Below are 11,215 nucleotides of genomic sequence, written 5' to 3'. Positions count from 1 at the left end.
GCCTTGGATTCACGGATGGATTGGAAGGCAGGAATGAATATCTTGTTATTGAGGTAGACATACTTAACTTGCAGTGAATTGCACAAATCTTAAATGTACAAGTCAATATATGTACTCTGTATAGCCACCACTAAAATCAAGATATATATATATATATATATATATATATATATATTCCCTCCTCTGCAGAAAGCTCCCTGCTGACCTTTCTCAGCCTCCCGCCCTCCCTTATAACCTCTCTTCTGTCGTGTGTCTTCACTGATTCCATGTTCCTGTTGCTGAACGTTGTATGAAGTCATACTGTATGTGGTCTTTTGTCTCTGGCCTCTTTTGCTCAATGCCATGTCTTTGAGGTGCATCTGTGTTGTTGGAGTTTAGTTCTGCTTATTGCCGAAGATCATTCCATTGTCTGAATATGCTACGCATAACACCATGTGTTTACCTTTTTCTGTTGGTGGACCTTTGGGTTGTTCTGGGTTTTTTTGGTTATTATGAATAAAACTGCTGTGAGCATTCTATAACATGTCTATCTGGTAGAATGTACCTTGCTTCTTTGGGCATATTCTTAGGAATGGATTGCTGTGTCCTGGGAAGAGTCATGCTGAGCCCTTAGGCCTGGGTGACAGATTTTTACTTGCTCCCTAGATGTTGTCCAGCAGCTTCTGTCCACCTGTATTTGCTCTGCTAGGTCCTAGGTGCTATTAGATTTTGCAGCTTCTGCTACTCAAACAGGGTGATTCCCCAGACACCTCCAAATTCTCTGTAACATTCTGGGAATATGGAGGCAGTGTCTTCTAGCCCTGGGGCCAGATTCAGGCACCCCCTTGGCTTCCCGCACAAGCTCCCCTAGTCTGGCGTCTCTGCGCAAGCTGGCATAGTGTAACTGTCAATTTCATGTCTGGCCTCTGGTGCCACAGGTCCTCATGGTCCACCGTTTTCCTGGGCTTCTTGCTGCTTTGTGGTGACTGAGGGGCTGGGTGACTGGGGAAAACAAGCTACCCGGAATAGCAGAGGCTTGTCGGACACCAGCCTCGTGGCACTTTCTGGGGGCGGGAGGTGAGGGTGGGACTTTGTTCTTCCCCCAAATTGCTACCTCGTTGAGGTTGTGAAAGACCAACCAAAAGCCAGAGAAGAAGAGAAGGGGCAAGGGACAGAGAGAGTGCCAGGGACAAGCCGGACAGGGAGGGAGAGCAGAATCCAGTGTTGGGTGTATGGGTATGTTGGGGTTGGTGTGAACATCCTGGGGCCTGTGTGAGGAGCGTCTTGGAGTCTGTGCAAGTGTCCTTAGGTATGTGTGAGTATCCTGGGGTCTGGGTGAGCCTCCTGGGGTTGGCACAAACTGGACTTCAGCAGCAGTACTGGGTTGAGCTAAGGTAGGATCAACATCAGACTTTGACTTTATTGGGCATCTCCTCCCTGGCCATCTCTTGTCTCCATTTTGGGACTTGTGGGCAGGGAAGAGACAATGCCTAACAGATTTGGAGGTGAGATTGGTGGGTTTCAGGGGCTCAAGATGGACTCCATCTCTTGCCTCCAAAATGCATCCCTTCCTTCCTTTTTCGCCCTCCCTTCCTCCCACCTCCCCTTGCCCCTTCTTGCCTCCTTTCCTGCATCTTTTGGCGGTGGCTCTTCTGTTTGGGTCCTCAGGGAGGGAGGGACTTGCAGTGGGTGTCCCTTGGGGATGGTGAACGGTAATACCCTTTCCCCTGCAGGTTCCTAGGAGGTGAGTGCGGACGGTATGCAAAGTTGTGAATCCAGTGTGGACAGTGCGGATGACCCTTTCAGTCGTGGCCTGCGGAAAAGGGGACAGCCTCGTGTGGTGGTAATCGGTGCTGGCTTGGCTGGCCTGGCTGCGGCCAAAGCGCTTCTGGAGCAGGGCTTCACGGATGTCACTGTACTCGAGGCTTCCAGCCACATCGGAGGCCGCGTACAGAGCGTGAAACTTGGTAAGTGCTACCCCAGCCTGCCACTCTTCTAGGATACCTTTTATCTCCTAATCCTTTGGGCTGCCTGGAATCTCATTATTTAAGTTCCTTCCCAGGGACAAACATTCCATCATGCAATCTGTCTGGACATTTTCCAGAAGCTTCCTTACAGCAGCCCTTTGGGGTAGGCATTTTTAGAGAATGCTGGTTTGGTGCAGGACCTAGGGTTCACAGTGTTTAAGAGGGAGGAGTCATCTAGAGCCAAGTGTGTGGGCCAGTTTCTGTGTCACAAAAGGGGAGTCTCATAAGTTCCTATTAATTATTAACTTTTGAGTATGAATTAGCATCATGACTGAGAGAGCCAGGCCTAGGACAGTAGGAGCTTAGGTTAGCATAGGTGGGAGGGGATTTCAGGCCTTCTTGTGGTGGATGTGTGGTCTTGGGATTGTCTACAAAGATCTGTCCAAGTTACAGATAATGAGATCCCGGAGAAAGCATCCAGGTAAGAGACTTGCCCCTGGGTTGGGTAGATTGTGCCAAGGGTCCTAGGAAGTAGGGATTCTGCCTGAAATGCAGTGGAAGGAAATGTCCTGGCTTCCCAGCCAGTGGGGCTCTGGCCCACTTTTTGAGAGAGTTAGGAACATGAAGATGAGCCAGTGAGACCACACATGGTGGCCTGGAGTAGGTGAGTGACATGGATCCTCCAGAGAATTTTGTGTTCTCACTTGTTCAGAGAAATAGGTGGTCAGGCTGAGAACCAGCAGACTTCGAGGACACACAGGAGACCTTCTCTTTTCTTGCAGACATATTGATCACAATAAGAGTCTTCCTCAGTCTGCCAGCGTGACTCAGGTGGTAGAGCACCTGCATGTTTGAAGCCCTGTGTTCAAACCCAAGTACCACTAAAAAAAAAGTCTTTCCCTAGGGCTGTGCCTGGAAGGTATATATGAAGATTTGTCCCTCTTTCCCTGGCACACACTGGAGTGTCTTCTGGCAGTGGGGATGAAACTGCTATCCAAAATACTTGTAAACCTGTGACAGTCCATAGAACTCCAGGACTCTTTGCTAACACCTGACTGGCTGGCTGGGAGCCTCAGGGAAGAGCAGTTCCATTTATGATTTGCCAGTCTTGATGATACCTTCAGAACATGGGAGGACAAATGACCCATTCACAGGGGTAACTGACAGCTGAGATGTGCTATGGCATGAAACAGTAGTTGTGACCTGTTGATGGTGAGAGCAGAGGTCTAGGGCCAGAAGTTCAGAGGACACTTGAGTGTCTGTGCAGGCTGCATGAAGATGGTGCCTGGTGGCCTTTAAATGTAGGGATATAGCAAGAATGACAGGGATGGACGGGCATGTGGGAGAGGGCAGGAAACATTCCCAGATGGGCCTTGCTCTGGGCCTCCCACCTCCTGGCAAAGCCTGGGAATAGAGGCGGGGCACTGACCTTGCTCTCTGACCTTGAATTGTTCACTTCCACCTGTTTTTGATGAGCATTTGGAGGCATGAAAGGTGTTAAGTCAGGGCTGCCCAGTTTTGTGAATTAGAGCTCCTTTTTTTTGCCCTGGGAGGTGTTCACTTCCCTCCTCAGAGTGCTTGTTCCCTTTTGCTCCTATTGGCAGCTCAAAGCAGACCAGACACTTTGGGGAGCCCCAAGCCTGAGGTTGTAGAGGAAGGTTGATAATTTAATGCCCTCAGGGGCTACTAGGCATCTCCTGCAAGCAGGGCATCGGGCTTTCAGCTTTTGATGCCCTTCAGTCTGCCCACTTTTCCTGAACAAAGGGGTCTATGCATTCCTTCCTCTTTCAGAGATACCACAGAATTCCATCTTGCTGGCTGTGACAGGAGGTAGTATTTTCTCTTGTTTTTGGCACATAAATATTTTAGGACTATTTTTAGTAACTGGCAGTTTAATTAGAAGCAGCCCAGGAAAGGAAAGGCATGAAAAAGAGAAGTGCATGACCAGTCCTTGGGGTGAAGAATAATACTGCTGTTTGTTAGAACATGTTGGATAGCTATTGCTGCATAACAAGCTACCCCAAATGCAGTGGCTTAAAAATAGCTTTTTATTTGCTCAAGTTCTGGGGGTCAGAGTGTGGTAGGATTCAGGTAGTTGGGTCTTTTGCTGGCCTTGCTTTGGATCTTCCGTATGAGACAGTTGTCTGAGGTGTAACTAGAATTGGTTACAGTATCTGAGATGGCTTTACCCTCATGTCTGGTGTGAACATAGGCATTGGGCTGGAACATGTGTCTTCAGCAGGATGAGCATGGGCTTCTTTCCATGGTTGTCACATTTAGAGAGTGAAAGTGAAAGCCATGAGACTCCCGGATCCCTTGTATCTGAAGTCACAAATGTCACTTTCACCACATTCTATTAATTAAAGCAATTCACAAGTAAGTCTGACAGATATTCAAGGGGTGGGGAAACAGACCCCACCTTTTTGGGAGGAATGGTAAAGTCATGTTGCCAAGGGTGTGTGTACAGGGACACGTTTCTTGAACTAGGCCTGCAACAAAACAAAACACCAAAAAAAAAAAAAAAGTTTTCCTCTGTTCTCCTTGCATTGTTTCAACCTCTCTGGGAATTAGGTAGGCAAGGAAAGGCATGTGTCCCAGTGTTTACAGCATCAGAAGAGGAAACAGGCTCAGGACAGAGGCAGCTTGCTTTAGAGATCTGGTACCTTGGCTAGGGATGGGAAGTAGAACCAGTTTCCAGGCCTATCCCAGCTTGGACCCAAGAATGACCCACCGCCCCAGATAGAGTTAGGGCTCTGCCCTCTGTGTGAAAGGATTGGAAGGCTTAATATTCCCTAGGAATTTGTTTTAGATTGCTCTGGGGTGGAATCTTCCTCGTGCTTTAGGTAGTGTTGGGAGGGACCATTTTCTAACTGAGAGAAGGGCTTAGACTCTGGGACCATGGGGGTGTTGAGGAGTTGAACTAAGGCCAGATGAAGACCTTGATGCTTCACTGTGACTGCTATACCTCAGATGCCACAGTATTCTCCCAAGTGGGGAGGCAGAGGAAGGAGGACTGGTATCTAGTGTTACTTTGGGAAAAGGAGACTGGAAACAAGACAGCCTTCTCACTGATCCAGTGAGGCAACTCTGGGGCACATCTCAGTCACTGTCTTAGAGCAAATGACTTTCGGGGAACTGTTTCCTGATGATTTTAGTTGGTTTCCAGAGGAGACCTCTTTCTTTGCCTGTTGGGGATGTGTGAAAGAATCCTCCTGGAGGAAGGAGGGGAAACAGTGTTCTGGCCCTCTCTGAGGAAGTCCCTGCCCCTCTAAGGGCCTGTTGTTGTCACCATCAGGACACGCCACCTTTGAGCTGGGAGCCACCTGGATCCATGGCTCCCACGGGAATCCTATCTATCATCTAGCAGAAGCCAGTGGCCTCTTGGAAGAGACAACCGATGGGGAGCGCAGCGTGGGCCGCATCAGCCTCTATTCCAAGAATGGCGTGGCCTGCTATCTTACCAACCACGGCCGCAGGATCCCCAAGGACGTGGTTGAGGAATTCAGCGATTTATACAACGAGGTGAGGGGTGGGCAGGTGTCTGGGCATGGGTGAAGTCGGGAGATCTGCTGGGGGTCTTCTGGGATTCTGATCTTGTCTTTGCACACTCTCTGTGCCCTGCATTTGGAGACACAGGACAGTTTGAGAATAAAATGAAAATGCGTAGAGAGGTGCTGTGCAAGACAGTTATTGATATGTATAATTAAATATTTCTCTGAAAAGGTCTTGAACATCTTTCATTAGGGTCATCGCTAGGTACTTGAGTGGTGGCAATTGTTTTTGCTCTGTTTTTTTGAATGCGCTTATAAATGATAATTTTTTTAAAACTTAATTTTTTATTTTTTCCTGGTATATAGCAATAGAACTAATTTTTATATGTTGATTTTAACTCCCTTGAGAAATTATTTTAATTCTAATAAATGTATTAATATATTAATTTGTATTCTAATAATATTTTTTGGAATTTTATGTATATAGCTCTGTAGAAAAACAGTGAGCATTTTGTCTTTTTCCTTTCTAATCCTAAGACCAGCATTGTTCAATAGAACTTTTTTTTCCCCCCAGTACTAGAGCTTGAACTCAGGGCCTACACCTTGAGCCACTCCACCAGCTCTTTTTTGTGAAGGGTTTTTTCGAGATAAGGTCTCACAGAACTATTTGCCCATCTGGCTTCAAACCTTGATCCTCCGATCTCTGCTTCCTGAGTAGCTAACATTATAGGTGTGAGCCACTGGTGCCTGGCTCAATAGAACGTTTTGTAGTGATTAAGATATTTTAGACCTGCACCATCCAGTATGGCAGTTATGTGCCACTTGGAGCTTTGAACACTTGCAATGTATGTGGTAAAACTGAGGCACTAAATATTTAATTTTAAATTGCTATAAATGTCTAGCAATTACTGTATTGGAAGCATAGCTTCAGACTATTTATTTTTCTTACCTTATTGCACTGGCTAGTATCTCAGTCCAGTGTTAGATAGAAGTAGCAATATCATATATCCTTGAATTGTCCAGGTTTTTTGAAAAATTAATATTTTTAGTATCTTTCAGTGGTGCTGTGAACTGCACTGAATAAGCAAGCTAATGTGTAGAACTTGTTTTCTGATAGCTTGTCATTTGTAGTATAATAACCCTTTGCTCTAGGACATAAACAGGCTAGCAAGTACTTATTATGTGTTTTCTAATCTCTTGCTTTGGATTGGTCCCTGTGCTATGGAAGACAGGCATACTCAGTATTTTGTGTGGTGGTGTCCTCACAAGATATGTTGTTGCAGTTCCATGATATTGCGTGTTTTCACTTGTGTGCAAAGAGGTGGAATTATTAGTGAACAGATAAGAACTAATATTCTTCAAAGTAGACCCTCCTGGCCTGCACCTTGATTCCCAGGCCACTGAGAGTGTTTCAAGCATGGATACTTTTTGAGAATGACTCTCAGGGACCATGACTTGTTCTTTAAGTGCCTTAAATGTAGATCATTACCAACTTTTGCTGGGTTTGATTTTTGAAAGCCAAGAGTGTAAGTTGTGGAAAGTAGGATGAATGAGGTGGAGTATCAGTCTGGATGATAATGCTTTTGGTTTGAAGGAGGAGGTATAACCGTGAGGTGAGGATTTCTCTGTGTGTATCTTATCCAATATTGGAGGCTATTCTGAAGAGCCATGTGAAGCCCTGACCGAGGGTGGCTTCCAAAAATGGTGACTTTGAAGGTCCATTCATGAATGTATTTTATATACCTATTTTTATATATAAACAATATATTGTATAAAATATATAGTGCTGGAGATTGAACCCAGGGCTTTGCCCATGCTACGCAAGTGCTCTACTACTGAGTGCTACATCCTCAGCCCAGAATGTGTTACATTTTTAAAGAAATAAATGAATTTGTACAGTAGTATCATGTAAAGCTTAATCTCTGGAGGAGGAACTGAATACCAGTTCTAACATTTATTAGTGTATAATCTTGAGCAAGTTTATTGAGCCTCTCTTACTTCCCTCATCTGTAAAATGGACTTGTTCACATCTACTTCCCAGTGTCATGAGGATTGAGATCCCAATGCAAGTGCTTAAGAAGAATTGGGGCAGTACTAGCTGTAACAGATCTGTCCCATTTTCCTTCGGTCACATCAGGAAGGTGTCATTTTACATAGTGGAGGAGACTGTAGCCACATGACAAACCCATATTCAGTTAAGGCTGTCCTAGTTAGTGATAGCTACATTTGTTACTCCTCAGCTGGGGGTTTTGGCCTCCAGTCAACATGGGTTAAGAACTGGCTACCATGGTGCTTATCACTCGGAAAAAAAACCAGGAAGGAGGAGGCAAGTGGAGAGCCTGACTCCTTGGCAGTGGTCCTGCGGGAGGAATTTGCTGAGGACTCCAATTAAGGCCAAACACCCAACATCTTGTGACTGTAGGGAGGGAAGACGAACGAACAATTTAACTCATTTTCTTCTGTGTAATTTATACTGCAGAGGCATGTTTAATTCATATTTTTGTCTCATGTGGAGGTCTTTTTCTTGAGTGGAATGGTGGGGTGAGGAGAGTAACATCTGTAGACTTCGCCACTTTCTTTCACCCTGTGGCCCCAGCGCCTGTCCTGGGGCTGCGGTGTAGGGCGAGCATCATTCCTGTGAATATGTGCTGACCACATCAAACTCATATTAGGAAGGGAGACACACCACTTGGCGAAGGAACCTACATTTGCCAGTGTTAGGGGATGAGAGCAGCAGTGGAGGATCATGCTATCTTCCTGCTAACAACCCTTCAGGGATGTCAGGGTCTTGGATGAAGTCCCAGAGTCCTTGACACAGCTCTAAGTCCTTTTTGCCCCTGGCTCCTGCCTGCCTTTTCAAGGTCATTTCTTACAACTTTCTTTCTCCTTTTGCCTCTTTCAGCAAGGCTGACCCACTTTAAGTTTCCTGAATGTTTCTGCATCTATGTATGTATGTATGTATGTATCTTCTGTCTATTAATCTGTCTTTCACTATGTTGTTCCCTCTGCCTGAAACACTTTTCTTCTCCCTCTCACTGCCAACCTGGCTATCCAGGGTTGCCTGGGTTGGTCTTACAGCCCTGGATCCTTCTCCTACCACTGCACAGCCTGTGAGAACAGCTGTCATGGAATGTCTCCCTACCTGAGTATGGGCAAGGGCTAAGGAGTCTTATCTTTCTTGCTCACTTTTACAAGCAGTGTGTAGGATGGAGCTCAATGAATGTGTGTTGGGGCCTGACTCAGGAAAGGGACACCTTCCCAGTATTTGGTGGGGTTACATACCAGGCAGGCAAGGGAGGCAAAAGAACCCTGTACAAAGTGACCAGTTGTCACTATCTGTAGATGGGGAATGGTTTGGAGTTCTGGCTGAAATATGCCTATAAAATGATTTCCATTCCCTGGCTGGGGACTCTTTGAGATGGTCCTCTCATCCTTTGCATCTGAAACTAAAATGAAGGGGTGCTTTGTATGGACCTGAGCAGAGTGGGCGAAGGTGTTTGAGTGATCAGATCTCAGGGCTCCTCTCTGTTCCTTTTCCCCTCAAACACTGACCAGGTCTTGGGAGACAGCAGAGTAGGAGGCAGGGAAAGGATTGTACATTTGGTTCTTGGAAAAGGTGAATGTGGGCTGACCTGTCTTCTCCATGGGCCCTTATAGACCTGTACAAGCCCATGCGGGGCAGGTTCTTGCTCTAGACTATTTAAACACCAAGCATCTGTTTGTTCTAGGGGAGGGTCCAGCAAGAAAGCCTGGCCCATCCCACCTCCCTCACAGGCCTGAGGCTATAAGCTGCTTGCTCAGAAAGGGTGCCACTCCACAGCCTGCTCAGCCTCATATAAGGGCTCGGAACATCTAAGGGATACCTGGGAGCTGGTGACTTTTGAGTTGGGTCCCTTCTTTGTGAGGTGGAGGTGTGGGACAAGGGAGTGTGATTTCAGTCTCCTGAGGTCTCTCTGGCAGGTCTATAACTTGACCCAGGAGTTCTTCCGGCATGGTAAACCAGTCAATGCTGAGAGTCAGAACAGCGTCGGGGTGTTCACCCGGGAGGAGGTGCGCAACCGAATCAGGGATGACCCTGACGACACAGAGGCCACCAAGCGCCTGAAGCTCGCCATGATCCAGCAGTACCTGAAGGTATCTTTGCTGTTGAGGACAGGTGCCAGAGTGAAGAAGACTGATTCTGGGGGAGTCTGGGTCTGAGGAGGGCTGTGCTCCTCAGAGCTCTTGTTCCTTGCCGGGCTTGGCCCACGTGTCACCTGGCTTCTCTCTGGGTCCTCCCACAGGTGGAGAGCTGTGAGAGCAGCTCACACAGCATGGATGAGGTGTCCCTGAGTGCCTTTGGGGAGTGGACCGAGATCCCTGGTGCTCATCACATCATCCCCTCAGGCTTCATGCGGGTGGTGGAGCTGCTAGCTGACGGCATCCCCGCCCACGTCATTCAGCTGGGAAAACCTGTCCGCTGCATTCACTGGGACCAGGCCTCAGCCCATCCCCGGGGCCCTGAGATTGAGCCTCGTGTTAAGGGTGACCACAATCACTGCACTGGGGAGGGCCGCCAGAGTGGAGAGGGTTCCCAGGGGGATGGGTGGGATGAGGATGAGCAGTGGCCCGTGGTGGTGGAGTGCGAGGACTGTGAGGTAATCCCTGCAGACCACGTGATCGTGACTGTGTCGCTGGGCGTGCTCAAGAGGCAGTATACCAGCTTCTTCCAGCCAGGCCTGCCCACGGAGAAGGTGGCTGCCATCCACCGCCTGGGCATCAGTACCACTGACAAGATCTTCCTTGAATTTGAGGAGCCCTTCTGGGGCCCCGAGTGCAACAGCCTGCAGTTTGTGTGGGAGGATGAGGCAGAGAGCCGCACCCTCACCTACCCACCTGAGCTCTGGTTCCGCAAGATCTGTGGCTTTGATGTCCTGTATCCACCGGAGCGCTATGGCCATGTGCTTAGTGGCTGGATCTGTGGGGAGGAGGCGCTCGTCATGGAGAAGTGTGATGACGAAGCGGTGGCTGAGATCTGCACGGAGATGCTACGTCAATTCACAGGTGCGCCCTACACCTATCCTGTCTGCTCCTGCCTCCTCCCCCTCGTCCCTTTCTCATCCCCTACTCTGTCTAGACTGTGACACTCAAGTATCTGTACCTCCTGGGAGAGCCACTGCAGGACACCATTTTAGCTTTTGGCTCTTAAATTGCTGACACGCTCCCAATTTGGAGACTAAAACACTGTAAATGACGGGCTCTGTGTCTCTCTTCCTGGAGGCTGATGGTTAAAAAATCCAGGCATTATTACCAGTTACCCATTTCTTAAACTGCCTTGCTACGAGGTGGATTTGTGGTTTTTGTTTGTTTGTTTGTTTTTTGTGGTACTGGGTTTGAATTCAGGACTCAGGGCTTCACGCTTGCTAGTCAGGTGCTCTACCACTTGAGCCACACCTCCAGCCCTCTCTGAGGGCTCAGCTTTTAGATGAACTGTTTTTTACCCACTATCCCAGGAGAACTTTATAGGAACCCCTGATATCAGAAGGAGAAAAATCTATCTGATTTTCTTTTCAGTGCTGAGGATTGAACTCAAGGCCTCACATGTGCGAGGCAAGTGGTCTTACCCAAAACTACAGTGTAATTATTTTTAAGATAGGTTAAGGCCTCCAGAAATGAAGTATTTTTCTGAGAGTTACCCAGATGTGAGTGGATACACAATTTGAGTCCCAACCTCTCTCCTACCTCTTCAGTTCTAAATGCCTGTTCCTGGCAGCCTAGGAGGTGGGGTAGGGTTGTCCA

General features: G+C 47.6%; 1 protein-coding gene across 4 annotated transcripts in view; it reads left to right on the top strand.

Annotated features, from left to right (window-relative positions):
* The window catches only part of Smox (spermine oxidase), a 42,264-nt gene that overhangs the window by 21,033 nt on the left and 10,016 nt on the right, over positions 1 to 11,215 (top strand). For 3 of the 4 annotated variants that reach the window (XM_074074404.1, XM_020186847.2, XM_074074402.1), the window contains exons 2-5: positions 1,713 to 1,946; positions 5,242 to 5,468; positions 9,398 to 9,571; positions 9,721 to 10,480. In XM_074074404.1, the coding sequence (XP_073930505.1) occupies positions 1,739 to 1,946; positions 5,242 to 5,468; positions 9,398 to 9,571; positions 9,721 to 10,480 (1,369 nt within the window). In that variant the 5' untranslated portion in view covers positions 1,713 to 1,738. The remainder of the gene's footprint in view (positions 1 to 1,712; positions 1,947 to 5,241; positions 5,469 to 9,397; positions 9,572 to 9,720; positions 10,481 to 11,215) is intronic. The other variant, XM_074074403.1, reaches the window with a different exon arrangement.

Source organism: Castor canadensis, chromosome 5 (assembly GCF_047511655.1).
Source record: "Castor canadensis chromosome 5, mCasCan1.hap1v2, whole genome shotgun sequence".
Classification (NCBI taxonomy): domain Eukaryota; kingdom Metazoa; phylum Chordata; class Mammalia; order Rodentia; family Castoridae; genus Castor; species Castor canadensis.
Note: the sequence above shows the minus strand (reverse complement) of the source record. Positions and strands in the feature narration are given on the sequence as shown.